Here is a 19,343-nt window from a genome sequence, read left to right on the forward strand (position 1 = left end):
TTTCGGTGAAGGGGTTATGATTGCTTTGTTTTACTTATTTATATTTTTAAAAGTGACAGAGCTGAGGTTAGACAAATGTACTGAAATATTGCAGCCTGCATAGAACCACTGAATAATATGTCTTGCCCAAGATCACTTCTGTCTATTTAAAGGATCTAGAAATCAAGAAAGAGCAACAAAAAGTTTATTTTCTTTAAGTTTCACCTCTTCTGTTACAAACCGGTCTAATATCACTCACGGTTCAAAACCGGAGTCACTGAGCCCCGCTTTGCTGCAGGACAGAATGGTATGAAATTCCCAGCGAAGGCTTTCAAACCCACACTCATTATTTGCCGAAGCAACATTACAGCGACCAGCCTCCTCCTCATTCACTGCCTGCCAAGAAGCTGAGCTGGGGATATTTTTAACTCCAGTATTTAGCTCACATGTTGCTAACTCCGGGATTTTTTTTTGTCTCTTTTTTTTTTTGGTTAAATCTCTCCATCAAAATCTAGTGAGCAAGATTCACAAAACAAACAGAAACTGATCGAGCTGAATGAACAGAAAACTACAAACTGCGCAAAGAGAAAGAGGAATGTTTATCCACCATTCGGAAGGGAAATTTGCGCTTCCTACCTGATAATTCAAATAGCATCCTTAAAAGCAAAGCAAAGCAAACAAAACGAAAAGTATAATTCAACGTACTGAGAGGTAAAGCACTGAAATGTGTATTTGCTTTAAGAACTAACTAATGCAACGCTAAGAGCGTTGTTATTTTCTCATGTCGGGACAGGACTGTGCTGTCGAGAGCTACATAGCATTACATTAAATTTATAATTCTGTGTTTGATCTGAAAATGTTGTGGAAATTACACCCGCTCTGTTACTTACACACACTGAGTAACACTGAGCCAGCCAACAACGTCACAAAGTATTAATCTGGATTAGTTTCAGCGTGTGAGTGGCCGGATTCAGTCTGAAGGAAGGGAGCAGGGCGCCTTCTGCTTGAAGAGGTGTAAATTCCTGGGAGTTCTTCTGAGCCTGCTTTGTGGGAGTCAGGGACAGGAACTGCTTCTAAAGGTTGGTTGGTTGCTGGGCCGGCTCACACGCGGGCTAGGGGTATTTGCTCGTGGTGGGTGGAGGTCTGTGCTCAGGGTTCCGTCCCCTATCCACTCCGAAGCGGATTCCCCAGGCTCCCGTGGGACAACGCTGGGATCACACTGGATTCCTGTTTCCCTTAGGTCGGACCACCTTCCATCTCCCCTTTACTGCTTCCCCAGGAACCGCTGGTTAACCGCAGAACCCGGAGCCCAGGGGAATCCCTCGCTCTCTCCGCAGATCCCCAAGGCCAGACTTCCTCGGCCTCTCTAATCGCTGCAGAAACTCGAGGCGGGTTTAGGCTGGGATGACTGGCAATGAAGGGGGCTCCTTCTCCGTGAGGTTTGACGCATCCCCGGGGAATCACAGGCGCAAGAAGCGCTGTCGAGGGAATACAATCACCTCCTGCGATAGAGGGAGCTCATGCCCTGCCCTGCCCGGAGAGTCTCTGCACTTACCTGCGGATTCTCTGTCCTCCTTGCCAACCTCTGTTCCCATCAGCAGAGCAGCGGGGCGTGTTGTGATCACAAGCGGCCGGGAACAGCCTGGCAGGCCCACAGCTGACACCCAGGGTTGGGATCAGAGGGAGGCTCCCCTAGCAGAGAGAGCCAGAGAGAAGAAGCGAAAGGAAAACTTTTGTTCAACTTTTCCCGATTCAGCCGAAGTGACCTGCAGTATCTGGAGAAGGTTTTTGAAGACGTTTAGGAGGGAGGGAGAGAGTTTTCTGCTGAGAAACTCAATCTGCCATACAGTAGCGGCTGCATCTGGGATCTGTCACAGCTGACAGCACCACAGGGCACAGACATGATCTTCTGCACAACACTGCAGCTCCCAAAAATACCCTCCTCAATCAAAGGGTGTCTGGTGGACCTGCATCACGCTCCTTCGCCAAAAGGGGGAAATATACCTGGACTAATTATCAAAAAAACACCCTTCCGTGGCAATTTAATACTAAAATAAAGAAATAATAACAGTAATAATAAGGGATGAAGGGTGATGTCATATCTTGATGATGCAAAGGCCATAAATGTAGGAATTGGCTTTGTGAGATTCCTCAGAATGACTTTAATGAATAATTTCAGAGACAGTTACGGCTTTAGGCAATTACTGAGCGCCTCTATGAAAACCAGATTTTAGAAACGTATGAAGGACAGTCAAGGCCAGGCCTTTTGCTAGCCTAACATTCACCCGGCACAACAACACAAGCGCAGCTACCCCCACCCCTACCGTCCAGTTCTCGAGTTCTGTTTTTGAAAAGCTCCTTTTCATACACTGCACTGACTGAACCCACTAAGGGTTTAATTCGGCTAAACGGCCACTCGGGTTGCTCTCTTTCTCTGGCCCCCCTTTTCAATCTTTGCTCAGGTATTGAGTTCCCCGTAAGAAGATCAGGCCATTTGGAAAATGTTTGTTTCAACAGACTAAGCAAACCTGATGCTGGTTTGCTTTTGAATGATGTTTTATTTGTAAAGCTCTTTCTCCTCCTGTATTTTATTATAGTTGTTTCTTTGTCTTTTAGACCCATTTTTAAACTTATATTAGTTTGCGTGTATATACTGTTTTGTATTCATCATACGCAGCTCTGTTAGCCAATAGCAACATATGGCATATAAATAGAGCCCCTATAGGAGACTCAACGGCTCTATAATCTCCACATGTTTATTCAATATACGTGGACGGAAAGAGAGTCTTCTGCTATACATTAAAATATCGCTGTCCATTTTTCAAATACTTTGGGCTGCAACACACCCAGAGAGAATTCTCCGTTACACGCTATTCGTGATTAACAAATAAACAGGTTCGAAATACAGACTGAGCTCCATTGTCCCACTAATATACTGTTGCTGGTCTCAGAAACGTACTCCTGATTGCATTATTTAAGGGTAACAAACCTAAACACCAGTTCTCTATTGACTGTAAGCGCTTCTTTCTTTCTTTCTTTCTTTCTTTCTTTCTTTCTTTCTTTCTTTCTTTCTTTCTTTTGTCATGTCAAGCATATAGGGCCAAATCCTTTTCGCCTCCCCCATGCCTGTCGGCCTTATTCCATTCATGGAGCCCCCATTAACTTCAGCGAGACCACATGCAGCTGTAGGCCAGCAGGATTCGGCCCATGGTCTGAATGCGCACATTCCTGTATCTGATGATGTTTCTGACCCAAATAATGCAGCTTTTCAAAGAGAAGGGCCCAGGAAGCCACCAGACACCTTTTGCCTTGCACACTACCAGTGACCATTACAGAGCTCTCTCGCACAGCTTTGGCATGGGATTTACTCAGAGTTTTGGTCAGGTTTCTTTTTTACTTTTCCTTTTTTGTACAAGCCCCAGTGCTACACGTTTTCTTTATGGAGGTGGTAGGGAGCCAAAGGCGCAGCATACCATTTTCACTGATTTAACAAGGAAACGTTCCTTTTCCTTTTGAGATTATAGATGTAGAGCTTTGTGGTGGCTTTTGCTGGAACAAAGCTAGAAATGGGATCCCATAACCTTTTAGGGGCACATAGGGCTCTTTCGCTTGGTGATACTATTTTACTTTAATCCTTCAGACAAATACGCCACCATTATCTCTCGCCTTTAGAGACAAGATCAGCATTTTTTAAATCCCCCCTCTCTGTATATGACCAACAGTGCCGCTGGAAATGTACAGTTTCACACGTGGCTGTATTCTTACAATGCCTTTTAAAGGACTGGGAGTGGACGCCAAATGCCAAAGTTGTATTTTATTGATTTTTTTTTTGCTTTATTCTCCTGGAAAATGTCACCTAACGTGTAAGATGATAATGATGATGATGCAACAGAATAATATAAAAATATCCCCATAACGTGTGCTCATGCATCCTGCTGAACCATACACAAACATGCAAGCTGTTAATTATTATTAGTCTCTCACTGCCCTGAATTAAATATGATTCATTAGAATTTAATAACAGGTGCAAAGTCATCTCTTTGCCAGCAGCGCTAGAGTTCATTGAGCTAGGAAACTCATTTTGTTTTACTAAAGGCTCCAGCTTGCCCGGCTGGTTGTAAATTGGACTACATGTTGGATAGCGGTTTTGTGCGTGGGGGATGGGGAGCCTGAGACACAGATTCCTGGAACGTAAAAGTTGCACTTTGCTTCACTAATTTGTTCCTGCCAATACATAAGGTGGAAAGCTGCCTAGCTAGTATTTACTTTGGAAGACAGCGCTCTGATCGAATGCAAACGGAGAAAGACTCCACCGCTAACACTCGTGCAGGGCATTTGCAACGTGGAATGCACCAGTGTATTTCCCTCTGTTTCTGATGTTGGCAAGAAGTAAACAAAGAAGCTTGACTGGAAATCTCAAGAAGTAAAATCCTCTGAGTTAAAAGTAAAGGGTTGTTTTTTTTTAATCCCGTCCCATTGCATCCGCATTCCAGCGGGCGGACTGGACTTTAGATAGAGTTTGGAAAGCACGGCGATGATTGCACCCAACTCGAGAGCAGGATGGCTCCTAGCCGTCTGATCTGACGTCAACATGTCTCTAGGCTCTTGCTGCAAGATAGAGGGAGCAGAAATGGGGGAGGGCGGGCTGTAATCACTCCCAGATGTCTCTAATAGCAGATATAAAGACGTACATAGTGCCTAAGAATAAATTTGTAATCAGTGCTCTACAATCTGATCATCAAAGCAGCAAAATTTCTGGAGGAAAATGGGGGGAAACATCATACTGCGTTTGGGGGAAATAGGGGGAAGGGCCACAAAGACTTCCCAGAAAGCAACAGGCCTTTCGAATCTACATGCTTTGTAGAATTTATGTGAATATATAATTCAGATAACAACTACGCTTTAATCTCTATTATACTGTGCAAACTGAAACAGCTGAGCAGTAATTGGCCAATTAGAAATGGAAGAGATTGGAGCTGGTTTTGAAGGGGAACATATTTCATAGCCTGCAAAAAATGATAAGCCCTAGTTATTACAGAGTGGATTACAGTCGCAGAAATGTGGGATTCGTTTCCTTTCTATCACTTAATGAAGGGCTTTTTTTTGGGTAGGGTTGAGGGTAGAAGGATTTAAAATATGTTTTCAGGCGCAAAAGATAACATTTTATATCATTAAAATGATGCAGCGTCATCGTGGGGCTCGTGCTTCATGTTTGTTCTCTGAAACAGCAACCTTGGTGCTTTTTCCATTTACATCTGGAAATTTCAGCTGTCGTTCTACGGGTATCCACAATCTTTATGGAAAGGCCCCATTACACCTATCTTTGACGCCATCTTTGAAAATGATAAATTAACCATAGTTATCTACTCGGAGATGGGGCACTGTAAACTGATAGGTGAAAAATCGGTTATTCATATTCTCTCCTCCTTCTTCCCCCAGGAAAACATAGATTATATGGAAATCTAACAGCGTGGAGTACTCATAAAACAACCAAAAATGACAGCCATGGCTCCAAGAAGAACGGTATCAACTATCTTCAACATCCCGCGGTGCATAAAACCTGAAGACTCCCATTACCATTTCTGCTATTTAAAAATCAACGAGCTTCCTTTTTAATATCCAGACTCAATACTATTACATCAGAATAACCTCAGTGATGTAATGTTTACATACTTTCCAAAGTGATTTGAATAGTAGAAAACGTAGGCTTTGCACACACCCTCCATTGTGCAAATGCTTTGAAAAACATGAAAAATGTTACCTAAAGGTAAGGTTAAAGAACAATTATATCACATACTAGACCTAAGATATCCTGCAGAGAGAGTGTGAGAGATGATCTATCAATAAATCCAAACTAACGCTACTAATATGTATACTGTTAAAACAGAAAATCGTTTCCATTCCTACATTTGAACCAGCCATAAATTCCCTTGTTTCAATTTCACTGTAATACAAGCTTTTAGGAAACGAATTAATAAAATATAAAATGTGCCATGCCCCCATCCATTTGTTATTATCTGAATCACAAGAAAAGTGTAAGGACACATTCTGCTCCCTCTTACACCCACATAAGGGCCCGATCGACCCTACCGAAGTCAATGAAAGTTTTGCTATTGACTCCAGCGAAATCAGGATTCGGATTTCTAAATCTGGAGTAACTCCACCTAATTTACACTATGGATTAACACGATCGTAATTGAGAGCAGAATGTGCCCCATAAAATATCTCAAACTACTCATTAGAGTTCATAGCTTAAACACGACCCTTTACATTTAATTTTAAGAATCATTAGTGATATATTTCCATGTTATTTTACATTAAAGTTGTCTCCCTTTCTCGCCTCCAGATTCTACAAACTCTTACTCACGTGAGTAATTCTTCTCTCTTCAGTAGTCCTACTGAATTCATTAGGACTACTGGGTGATTATGGGTTTATAGGACATAATTTTATAATAAGGTATTTTTCTTGCTCCTCAAAAGAAAAAAACGAAGGTTGTTTTTGAGGCAGAGGACACAGATAACATTGTGAATTCTTTTTCCAAAACAACCAACGTAGATGTATTATCTTAAAAGACAGGTGAGGTACTTAAAATATTGTATAAATACTGAAAATGTTCACAAAACGTTTAGTTTGGCAACTTATAATTATGCAGTTTGGCTTTACACCTCTGTTCCTCATTCTTAACTTTTCCTCTCAGATTACCTGTAGAATAATATGGAAAGGCCTAGCAATTATTAACTAGCAAGAGTACACTGATATTTTCCCAATACCATCAGTTCATAAGTGCCTTTATATCAGTGAACAGTCTGTGTCACTGAGTAGCTATCAAGGAGGGCAGACGTGGAATATATGAGGAGGCAAATATGTTTAGTAATGACCTTAAGAACCTACCGGTAGATACAGTTTCTTTTAAAACTCTTTCCCAGAGAGCAGGCCGTACGGCTGTGGAAAAGCTTCTGGTTCACCATTCAGAATGTTATCAGCCACACAGCTCCTTTAGGAGATGTGGGGCCAAGGCACACTGACATCCCAATCTACCATCAATTTACCTTCCACCGCCCTGCTTCCCCATTTAGCTTTTAACGTCAAAACCTACATTTTTGTCGGCTCCGGCCTGTCTAGGGCTCTTGTGATTTAACTCCAGGAATGATTGCTCCTGAGAAAATGGCAACATCCTCATTACCAAGCAATTAAAATAGATCCCTTTTAGCGGGTCCAAGGGTGCAGCCAGTTTGAGAAATGAAATGCAAAGGGAGAGTTCATTTTCCTTGTATAGGAAACGCCAAAAAGGCTACTACTATCTTCACAATGGCATCCTGAATCTGCCAGAGAGGCGCTGGGTCGTTGGGCTACGATGTAGCCAGATATAGATTACAGCCCTGCAGGGCTCTGGAAGTAAAAGGAAGCTGTTTTCCTGATCGAGGAAAAGGACAGACCACAACGAAAAAGCAGTTTTAAGGAGTATTTTCACTAGTGCCTAATGCAGCAAGACTTCCGCAGCTCCGTGTTTCTAAACGATTGGCTTGTGCTTAAAGATCACACATTAAACGCGTGTATTAAACACACACCCAATGGTATGAGGATTCAGTTGATCGATAAAACAACTGGGTATTTGCAGACAGTTACCGGGGAATACTTCTCTAATCTGGAGTTATAATTAGTAGCATCTCGATACGTCTCCCATTGTAATAGCTGCACCATTGGAGCCTTTAACCTACCTTGGCAACATTAGCAACGTCAAACACAAATGGAGCAGGGGGAGACCTTCCGCTATCAACTGGGAAGCTAGCAGGGAAGGAAAAGAAAACAAAAGGGAGACTCTTCTCTCGAAGGGTTATAAACAAAGGCAAGTGTCTGTAAACATAACCCTACACCCAAACACAAACCCAGGCTGCCTGGCCCGAAGGGAGAAAGGGCACATCACTTTTGCTTAGTTGTTCTAACCCTTCAACCTTCCCATTGTCAGAGAGACTGGCAAACGGTGTAAGGGCTCTCTTATCTTTTTATGGGCAATTGCAAATCTACCTACTCTTATTGTAAGAGCTGGCCACAAGCCACTTAATTAAGCACTACCATAACCTTGTAAGAGAGCCAGATTGATTGAGGTTACATTCGTGCAAGAATCCTGAGGCCACAAAAATATTAAACTGAGGTTTATAGTACAGATAGAAACCGTTTCCCATAATCCCTGGAAGCTTCCTTAGGTAAACCGCTTGTTTAAAAGTTTAGCAGTTTATAAGGCTGGATTTCTAGGTGTAAATACAGTAGGAAGTGTCCAGTCCTCAGAACGCTGCAATACACTCATTTACTTTGGTTGGACTGGCAAGGTGAATAGTCAATTTCGAGGACTGGTGATGGACAAAGATGGTAGTTTTTAACTGTTCAGATACAAAGGATGGAAGATGGGATTGAGGGAAGCAATTTTACGTATTAAAAGTAAAGGGGCCAAACCGCAGGCAGTTGCTAGCCTGGAGACAGGAGAGGATAAAAAAAAAAAAAAGATGTGCTCACTGTGGCAGACTGGAAACGTGCGGCCCGGGAGTTCACTGCATCTCATTGTAAATTTTGCTTGTCCCTCCAAATCCCTTGCCTTGTTCACTGTTTCTTACTGGACCTAAAATTACCTGTTACATAATCACTTATAGCAAAGCTCTAAGCTTCCTTTGCGGACCCTCAGTCCTAGCCCATTGAGGTCGGAGTCTTCTCTATATAACCCTATACAACATCTATATAACCCTATACAACATCTTTCTCGTTCCGGGCTTCGCGTGCAGTCACCTCGGGAAAACAGATAACTAGCTCTGGTTGCAGGAAATAAGCGCCAAGAAAGATGTAATCAATTCACAACACTTCTCTCTCCCTCACGGACACTTTTAAATTACAATTTTAATATCTAAACTCCTAAAATTATATTTCAAGTGACTCGTGTTCCAAGCGCTCTTATTGTAGGAATGTTGTCTTTCTTAGGAAAACATGCATATCAGTCATTCTGATTTGATCAAGGTTTGTACCTATGTCCATTTCCCGTTAGCATTAAATCTCATGCCTGGAAAACACTACCACAAGGAATTTATATTTAGAGTAACTGTATTTTTTCCCTTTAACACGCGCACTGCTGGTAAGATTCTTTCCCCCTCCCTCTTTTCACTCGATGAGTTGCTTAAAAATAAACTTAGAGGCAATCTTTATAATTTAGTTTACTTCCGAATATCTTAAATATTATGAAAACTATAACAACGTTGTTATTTAAAAACATTTGAGGTATAAAACATAAAAAGATTTTTTTTTGTAAAAAACACACACAGTGGTTTATTGAATACTTACAACGTTTACACCTTCAATATTAATTAAACTCCACTTTTTCCCCCCTTAAGGACGGAAGTGCACATAACAAATAGCTGCTGAAAACATTTTCAAATACTGAACGACCACAACAAAGTTACCATAGTAAATACCAAGCCAACTGAAACATTGGTGCAACTGTTTCTGTTGAAATATAATTTTATAATTCCATGAATATTTATATCCAAAAGGCCAAGTATTAAAGATACACTTCACATACACACTAATGCCAGGGAGTCTTTTCCCCCCTTTCTTTTCTATTTTTCCCCGTGTGTTCTATACAAACAGAGAAATAACATTCACGAACTACTGAGACGACATTACCCCTTACCAAGCTGGAGTTTCCTCTTCATATTAAAATATGGAATGCTTTTCTTCGAATATCCACATTTTGGGGGGTGGGGGAGAAATTGCACATAAATAAACTGGATGATTCCAAATACAAAAAGTCCTCAGATCAAATCTCTCTAATGAGTCTAGGAGATTTCCTTGAGTTCTTCAGTCTTGCGGCGCTCACTGCTTGAGCTCCAAAGCCCAGACATGTTGCGGCCAGCCAGTCCTCCCTTTGGTTTTCTTATCGTTGCTGCTAACTGTGCTTTTCAATATTTCATTCTGGGAAGACAGCGTGCAAAAAAAGAGAGAAACAAAGCAGAAGTTTAGAAATTATATTCCTTTACCTTTCGTAACCTCCGTCACCCACTCCTTGTCTTCTTCCCCCGCAGAAGAGGGAAATCCAAAGCTGGCGATAGAAATCTACAAAGATCCATGCAGGCTCCTGCAAAGGCCTCCAAGCTACAGGACAAACTTTCGGCTAGAAAGCTTGACAAACAAACGCCCGTTTACGGGCTTTTCGCAGAAAGCTGCGGGTACTGTAAAAAAACCTGCACACCAGTTTATATGTTTCATTCTTTGCAAAATAGCGACTGTGCTGTTATTTTGCACCGATCGCGATCGTGGCAAGAGCGACTCATTTCCAAACGTAAACAAAGCTTCTTCGGGTTAAAAAGCCACCTACAGCAACAGTCAGAATAATCACAGCCTGCTTTTCATTGTGGGCTTCTTTAGGGTTAAGCGGCCCTCCCCGGTCAGATCTCAGGAGTGTATATTTTATTTCAAATATAAATTACATTTATATATCATATGGTATACACACACACACTTGAGGTTTCAGTGGAGCATTAACTTATAAGAAGACCCGAATTACTAGTAGGTCAATGATGAACATTCTAGCTAAAGTCCGCAAACCACTAAATAACACCATTGTCAATATATTATGAGAAGTGCACATCCATTCATATAAGGCCCGATCCTGTTGTATTCACTGAGGTCAAATCCCTATTGAAATCAGTGGGAATTTTGCCTGAGTAAACCATTAGGCCTACACCAAGAGTTAACATCCACATAAAAAAATCACTTCGCCTTAAATTAAAAGAAAAGAAAAAACAAACAAACAAAACAAAAACCCAACCCAAAACTCAACAACAAAAGCATAAATTCCAACCGAGAATAATTTACTGTGAACCTGTGGGGCTGTGCATTATTTGTCAAGGATTTAAAACTGTGCTGGAGTTAAATTCAAGTGGTACATGCCTTCCCTATGAGCAGAGTTTCTTTTATTTGAACAGATTGCAGGGTGTTTCTGCGTTATGAAAGGTTGCTTGTGGACAAGACAGAATTATTATTAGAAATTGTAATTCAAATAACACTGTGGGGGGAATGGAGTAGAGGAGGTACTGAAGGGATGCTAATGTACAATAAAGTATACAAAACCATATTTTATGATTAAGACATTCGTGTGCAGCTGCAAGGAATGGTTTAACTATTATAATCTGACCCTACACCCGATTTTGCTGCAAGCTATATCAATTCTGAAATATTTCTATCACACAGCAGATGCCAGTTTCCCACCCCAAATACATTTACATTTTAAAATCACCCCGGTCACTTGGAACAGCTCCTGCACCGAAGTGAATTGAGTCTTCACTTCCCTTTATCAGTGATAACATATATTATTATGGGTACATCCATTAATGCAGATTATAGGTACGCGTACATGTACACACCATATATCATACTCGGAAACCCCGTAAACATTAATTCATATCCATTAACTAAGGCACACAGTATGTTACCTACATCAACTTTCCTACACGCAGCGCTAGTATATTGGGGCGTGTGTGTGCTGTGTAACACCATGATGTATTTAATTTGAGATCCATTCTGTGGGCTCTGGAACGGAGCCTGGCTGACCTAGCAGCCTCTCCCCAAGCCAGCTGTGCCCAACACATCCGGAAGAAAGGACGAGCCCAGAGTAATCCCTCGCAAACAAAAACAACAGCCTCCCCCTGTGGATGTACTGACCAGCTCTTTCTTCCTCTTCTCCTCCTTCACGTCTGTCTTCTTGATCTCTGCCTTGAAGGCCTCCGCCTCCCCGTTCTGATCGTCCTTGGCTAGCAGGTCCATGAGGTAGGCGATGTAGCTGGTGGCCAGGCGGAGGGTTTTGATCTTGGACAGCTTGGTGTCGGCGGGCACGTTGGGGATGCACTCCCGCAGCTCGGCGAAGGCGCTGTTGATGCTCTGAGTCCTGCGCCTCTCCTTGCGGTTAGCCGTGCCCCGGCGCTTCACCGGCCGCGGCCCCCCGAGCCCGGGCGGCCCGCTGCCCGGCGGCCCCCCGCCGTAGTGGGAGTGGTCGATGCCCGGCGCGCCGCTGGCGTACTCGGGGCTGTAGGACAGGGCCATGCTGTAGTCGGGGGGCGACATCTCCGGGTGGCTGCTGATGAGCCAGCCGTGGAAGTAGGGGTTCTCCTCGTGGCCGCAGCGGCTGGCGGCGGCGGCTGCGGCGGCGAAGGGGTAGCCCTCATGGTGCACCACGGGGTGGTGGGGGAAGCCCCCCACCAAACTCATCCCCGAGCCCTCGCGCACCCCACCCCCGCCCCGGGACCAAGCCTCCCGCCTCCCGGCCCGCTGCCTCGACCCGCCCTTCGCCGCGGCCGCTCCCCCGCCTCTTCTCAGCGCCTCTCCGGCCGCCGGCTGCCCATAGGGCGCTGCAGAGTCCCGCTCAGAGCCAGCGCGCTCCCCGGTCCCCGGGCGCCAGGCGCTGGGCCCCCCGGCCGCTCATGCGGCGCGTCTCCTCCGCGCGGGGCCTGGCGCTTCGGCGCGCCCACAAACTGGCTGGAGCCCCGCGCTGCCTCCTCCGCGCCGCGGCCCCCGGCTCTGCCTTCACCGCCGCGGCGGGGTGTGACAGGCACCCGCCCGGCCTCCAGCGGCGCCCCCGCGCTGTCGGGCTCCGGCGCTGGCCTTGGGCATGGAAGGCTCTGGTAACGTTCCGCTCCCCCTTGGCCGGAGGCTGCTCACTGGGAGCCGAGCGCATCCATCCGCCTGGCCTGCTCCTCTCCTGCTCGCTCGGCGGCTCGGGCACCGGGCAGCCCGCTGGCCCGCAAGCAGCTCGAATCCCGCCCCGGCTGGTGGCGATGCAGAGGAGGAAGGTGGCGGCGTCGATTCCCCCAGGCTTGGTGCTGCGCGGGGCACTGGCACAATTTCCCAGCACGATCTCCATGTACAGCTACATCTTTCGGGCAGCTCGTGTTAATATATGTCGTCAGAGGCTTCCTCCGCCAATCCCGCGCGGCAGGGGCGGGGCCCTCGGCGCTCCTCAATAAAACTTTTTGATGTTCGCGTTGCTAATTGCCGAGCTCCTCTTTTAGGATTGGCTGCCCCGTCATATCCCTAATATAATTAAAACAAGGGAGGAAAAAACTTTTATCATGGAGACAGAGGTTAATGCAAGTGTTTAGCAGATGCTGTTCGGCAAAAATCTTCTTTTTAAATAAACTCATTAAACCAAAATATTGGATCATTTCAACCCAGGTACAGTATGTCGCCGAGAATTTTGATGGAAAAAAATAGCGGCACGGTCAGTTCAGTTATTGCTTTACAAAGTGTTTGTGTGGAACTAGCAGAGGAAAACATAAAAACAGCTTCAGGAGGCACTTGCCGATTAACCAATGGTGATATACATACACCAGAAACACTTTAGCTTATTGCTAGTTAATGCACACAGAGAGCTCACTAGCAATACGTTTTCATGCCGAGAGAAATGCAGTTATTATGGCTACTCATTGGACATGAGTTTCAAGTACAAAACTATTGGATCTGACTTTATAGCAACTGACTTCTAAAATGAGCAAACAATATGGTCAGGGAGATGGTTTTCAAAGAATGAGTTGCTTTTAAATAAGAACAATAAAAACAAATCAAATGATTCTCTTCCAGCTTGCTAAGTTAATGTACATACCACGACATCTATTCATCCGAACCAGTTATATGCCTGAAATCAGTTGCATGCTTGTTTAACTAGCCTGACTGGTAAGTAACCGAATATTTTTACAGCATGTTCTGAGCTTATTTTCTAGTTTTTACTAACAAATATATAAATATCTCTCTGCATTCCTCCCTCACCAATAAAAAACAGGCATCTGTGGAAAGCAGGTTTAGTTATCGAAAGGGAATAGTTAAAGTTTTGTTTAACAGTCAGGCCCGGAGGAAATCTAGTAGATATTTAGCTATTTTGGTTTTGTAATCTTGAACACATTATAACAGGAAAATGAATCTCAGCTTGTAATTCACAGGGAAACTGGTAACTTGGAAGCGAGACTTGCGCCAAGAAATTGCTGTCATCTTCAAATGGAGCAGAATATTACTAAATAGCTGTGAAATATCAAATACTCACCCTAGGTGTCTTGGCTACTGGATAGAGTGCTTTGGTGTATATTAAAATGCAATACTACAATATAGTCAGTGTGGAAAACTGTGTCAACGGGAGCTGGTGAGTCGTAAATTAAGAAAGAGAGATAGAGATGCAGGAGTTTGCAAGGAGCCGAGAAGAAACTCAAATCCAATTGCTGCAAATGCTCAGTATGATACCCTGAAGATTAAGATATATTTGGTTAAGCAACAGAGAGTATGCTCTTTGGGAGAAAACAACAAACAAATGCTTCTTTCTGTGTATTATTATTCCGAGGAGTAAAAGCGGATTTAAATAAGAGCTGTTACATTACAACAGCGTATTCAGGGGCTGATTTCTAGTTTTCACTATGACTATAATGCAATATATTTGCACGCAAAGAAACGATAAGGAATGTAAAGAAGAAGAGTGCGATATTTACGTTTGTTGGCACCATGCTCAGTTTGTTTAGCTTGTTTCTGCTCTACAATAATGAAATCAAGAACTGTCTTTCGAGTTAAAATTTGCATTGACACAGGCAGGAGAAAAGGCCAATTGAAACAAAGAGAGGATTGTTGTGGTGTGAAAACTCACAGAACAATGAATCCCAATACATACATATGTTGTCCAATCGAGGAATATAGAGTTTAACCAAATATGTATAAATAACGATAAAAATTAAATGCATAGTTGATATAAATATAAGTATATGCATTGATATGTATCTGGGTGTAAAACTGTATATGCAGTTTTATTCAAGGGTTTAAAACGTTTTTATATTTAAAGTCAGGATACTGAAAATGGTGAGCTCAAATTTTCAGTATTTGAAGGAAACAATGTATATACAATACTGGCATTTTACACGTGAAAAATGACTGTGTGTATAATATGCCAATGTCGAAGCAGATAGATTAAAAATACTGTTTGAATGTTGCAGTGAATCCAGTCTAGTGATTTTCTTTAACGTTTTGCTACTTTTGGGTTAAGTATTTTTGGTTTATGAGGAGGATATAGCCCTGCAGAGAATAAATGGGTATATTTGTTTCTAAGTCTCCTCCTCCCCCCAGTTAAATTGTGCTTAATTGCAATGTCCTAGGAGCGTTTCAATATAATTCTGGATGCGTTGTAATTGTGAAAGTTTCTGGTGAACCGCTACTATTGTCCCGATAACATCTCAAGTGATGAAAGAAACGGAAAACGTGAGGCAGAGAAAAAGTAATAAAAGATTCTGGAGATACTGATCTGAACATCAGTCCACAAAGCTAACATCATTGTTCCTTCATTATTTCTATATAAAAGACTCGCTAAAGTTAAGCGGGGAACTGGATTTTAAATACAAATTTCCAGTACTTCTTTATACACAAGTTATAAAGTCTATTTGAGAGCAAATGCAGCATGTGTGTTCTCAAATGTAAGTACTTATACAAACCCACCTATAATAGTTTGATTTGCAATAGTCTTTTTCTTTCTGACCAGCGCATATGAAATTTCTGCAGCTAAAATTGATTTTTAAAAAAGATTTCTTAGCTCAGTACGTTTCCTATCATAAACATAAGTGATACACTGCATTTTTTAAAAAAAGTAATACTTTGTTTTTACTTCGTCTTTCCTGATATGTCACTGATTTAACTGCTAAAATGGTCGCAAGTCAGGCGGGCATCTTTATCTAAATTATAAACAGACGGATATGTACTAGCTCACTGTAAGTAAAATATCTTGGTGCACACAAAGCTGAGCATGGCTTTGACTTTTCACATGCTTTTCGTCTCTTATTGTATTGCAGGAATAATGCAATAAGTTAGGCTGCTGCATCCACTGGTTAAGTCTCTTCGAACTGGATGAGCAAGAAGAGCAAGAGATGAGAAAAGTCTCTTAATAATATACTGGAACTGAGTACATGGCATTTTGTCATGTAAAGCTCAGCGGATGATCTGTGCCAGCAGGAGGAATCCTACGGAGGGCGCAATTCAGCAGCAGCGTCTTCACCTTCCCTGAGTGAAATAAGAAGTGTATAGCTATCTGCTTTACAAGACACTGTGCACCAGAATATGCACCCAAAGAAGCAAAGCATCACAATTGTTTTTCAGTCCCAATGGTTGTCATTGTAGTTCATCATATGTGCACACACGCTATACGCCCCAAACAGCCAGAACAGCTCCAACATTTATTTTGCATCTTACTTGTCTTCCCCTCCCTCCCCGCGAAAAGATTCAAAATGCATGATAGCGGTTCGAAAAACATTTTTCAGCTTGGTCGTGTGTGCTATTTTTGAAAGCAGTCAGAATTAAACTAAATATTTGAAAAGGAGTAGATAGCTCATGGTTTTGTAAAAAATACTGATCTTTTCATATATTTATTTTCTTCTGTTTACCCAAGATAAATAAAAGTAAACAGGCCATAAGGGTTTAATGAAATGAAACAGGCCAGAGGAATAGAACCCCATGTTCTGTGTTTTAGGAGAATGACATCCTAATAGGTGTTGTCCTTTTCTAAACCCTATTTTAAATTATTTTTTAAATAGAGACGTGAATTTAACAAACCATCAAACACAAAAGCTGGGGGGGGGCAGAAGTAGATTAAACTATAAAGTAAAGAATCAATGGAATCTACAGCTTTGAAAACTGAAATATAGTATAATACCTGGAATTTCGCATACAAATGTCTTCCCTAAAGAACCAAATTCATCCAGCATTGCCCAATTCTCAACATTAGTTTAATAACTTAAAAAAATAATGATCCATGGTGTACATTGACTGGATAACCCTATTCTGAAAAGCCTTACTAGCAAGGGTAATTCTTACTCAAGGAAGTAGTTACCCTTACTCAATGGGACAGTTGTCTTGAATAACAACAGCTCATGTAAGTAAGGATTTGCAGGATCGGACCCAAGAGGTATCTCCAGCATCTTTCTTGAATAAGTTTATGAATTTTTCTATTCTGATTTTAGAATGACTTGCTTAGAAGATAGTAATACACGTTGTTCCTAATTAGGCTCTAAGTAATCTAAACAAAATACACAGTTTTAGTGCTTAAATTCTCCTTTACCTTATCCCTCCAAAATATTATGGAACACAGAATCTTGGCTTTTTGAATGCGGATTTAAAATCTGGCCCGTGGCTGGAAATGTTTAGATCAGGTACCCCCAGCTTCTTCTAACTACACTACCTGGCTGGGAGCAGACAAGCAGAAAGATGGAGCTTTTTTGTGGATGTTTAAAAACTGAGGCCTTTACAAGCCAACTCTGGGTTTGACCCCTTCACCTCATTGGAGGAGCCAGGGTTCCCCTTATCCTTGTTTGTGCCCTAACTACCTCACAGCAAGCACTGTCTCCCCGTGAATCGTTTGAAAGTTTAGACGTGTTCAAATTTATAGAGTGCATAATGTCATTGACCTGAGACCAAATATATTAGAAAGAGAGATAATTCTCAAATGTATTTTGAAGTGTCTAAGTACCAAGTGCCCTATGGATGGAAATCTGCATACTACTAAACCTCCATTTAGAAGTCCATAAACTAAACTCAACACAGAAACTCTGCAATAATATGGAGTTTTGAAGGGACGCTGGAGAAATATCATTTGAAGTCAAACCTGTCAATTCGCGTTAATGAAAATAACTCTTGCCATGATAGTTGCACTCAGTTACACTCATGCAGTCACATCATTGATTTCAACGGGTCTAGCAAAGGGCAGAATTTGGCCCTGCAAGTCTGCTTTAATTGCGGTGGATGGACGTATAGGAACCCTGGTGTTCGTTACTATTATCAGTACTGAAGGGTGCAAATATTTAAGGCATGATAATCTGTGCCATTAAGTGTGTATTTTATACATACGCGTATATAAACCCCAACAACAAGATAGCGTTCACTTTGTAAGTTTAAATGATGTGCAGCAAACACATGAACATACCAATTTTACCCCTGCATGTGTGAGCAATTATTCAAAGATTGCTTCTATTTGGGACGAAGGATACAGAGTTGTATTGATGCCACTTAAAAGAATTTAAGAAACCCAGTGATCCCCAGAAGAATAATAAAGCCTTCATAAAATACTCTATTGAACAGACAATATTTCTTATTGAGTTTGTGGTGTTCACATAGTTTCCCCTCGTTTAATATTGTTTGCTTTACTGGGGGAACTGTGTTTTGAAGCTGCTTTTAAAATCAGTGCTGATGGGATTGCTTGGGCGAAAGGAATTGTTTGGATCAATAAATATTTTCCTGTTAACGTTAGGTTTACGTGCTTGCAGGAAACAAAGATTAGCCTGGCATTACTTTGGTTGTATGCTAACAAAAAATAAGCACTTTTATTGTCAATATTAATGGAGACACTCAATTTAGCTTTGGTTTTAAGCAGTGTTCAGAGATAAAAAGCAACCTTACTTGATCTAAAAATATTCCCCTGGAGCTTCGGAAAATAACTGTAATTTTGCCCAAACTGCCAAAATGTTAATGTCGTATTTTCTGTGCCACTCGGTTCATCTACCTGCTGTAACATATTGTGCTATGACTTGCCCACTAATTATTCAAATACAAAGAGTTGTGGTTGAAAGCAGCTGCCTACAGCAAATGTTGTGTAACACACTTGTTCAGAAGCATCAGCGTGTTTAGCTGCATCCACCACAATTCCTATATATGTATCTAAATGTAATTGATCTAGTTGAGTGACGTCCTTTTTGGTAATTTGGATACACCAAGTCTCCAGTTAATGACACATAATCAGCCTTTAGGTCACTTGGTCATTCTCTTATTACAAACCCCTCCTGCTCTCTCTGATCTCCTTTCAAACTAAATTTCACACAAACAAATAAAGTAAGACAGGGACAAGGGAGAAATATTGGAAAACTTCTGATAGAGCACTGTAAACATTTGAGAAGAAAATCTAAAAGAGGATAGGAAAGAACATCTTATCAAAAAGAGAGCATTGTGTACAAAACTTGAAGAGAAAAAGTTCTGGCTTATGTTAGAAATGACACAAAATTAAAATAAAAATAATTACTAACAGAAATGTCATAACATAAACACAGAAGGCAAGAGACTTACTGGAAATGCGCACCAGTAGTGTAATTTATTGTTATAGATTATACAACTGATATGTGATTCGAAAAATGTTTCTTTGACTCACTTTGACCAGCAAAAACTTTTTATTTTTTACACTTATTTTATGAAAGCGAAAGAAACGGAACAGATTGAGAAATAAAGACCAAAAATGTAATTTACTTGTAAAAATCTATAGAAAAAAATGAAACGACTTCATGGACATAGCATTGTGTTAATTTGAAAATAAAAATCAATATTTTAT

General features: G+C 41.8%; 1 protein-coding gene and 1 long non-coding RNA gene across 4 annotated transcripts; one reads left to right on the forward strand and one right to left on the reverse strand.

The window, feature by feature from the left end:
- Positions 1-9,180: 9,180 nt before the first annotated feature.
- On the reverse strand, positions 9,181-12,896 carry HAND2 (heart and neural crest derivatives expressed 2). The gene is made up of 2 exons (XM_045018327.1): positions 11,684-12,896; positions 9,181-9,934 (listed from the first exon to the last, which is right to left on the reverse strand). Exons 1-2 carry the CDS (start codon positions 12,224-12,226, stop codon positions 9,836-9,838), a joined length of 642 nt encoding a protein of 213 aa, XP_044874262.1. The 5' UTR covers positions 12,227-12,896; the 3' UTR covers positions 9,181-9,835.
- A 155-nt stretch (positions 12,897-13,051) lies between these two features.
- LOC123371108 lies at positions 13,052-19,343 on the forward strand. 3 transcript variants are annotated; one of them, XR_006579709.1, is made up of 3 exons: positions 13,052-13,189; positions 13,595-13,687; positions 15,829-19,343. It is a non-coding gene; the product is annotated as an uncharacterized LOC123371108 (long non-coding RNA). The 3 variants fall into 3 exon arrangements; XR_006579708.1 differs by lacking the exon at positions 15,829-19,343 and adding an exon at positions 13,951-15,080; XR_006579707.1 differs by having other exon boundaries at positions 13,102-13,687.

This window comes from Mauremys mutica, chromosome 5, assembly GCF_020497125.1.
Source record: "Mauremys mutica isolate MM-2020 ecotype Southern chromosome 5, ASM2049712v1, whole genome shotgun sequence".
Lineage (NCBI taxonomy): Eukaryota > Metazoa > Chordata > Testudines > Geoemydidae > Mauremys > Mauremys mutica.

Excerpts from the sequence above, each read along its gene's own strand:
- HAND2 (XM_045018327.1), bottom strand. The coding sequence starts at position 12,226 with ATGAGTTTGGTGGGGGGCTTCCCCCACCACCCCGTGGTGCACCATGAG. Across the intron at positions 9,935-11,683 it reads AGAAGAGGAAGAAAGAGCTG|AATGAAATATTGAAAAGCAC; the intron begins GTCAGTACATCC and ends CTGTCTTCCCAG.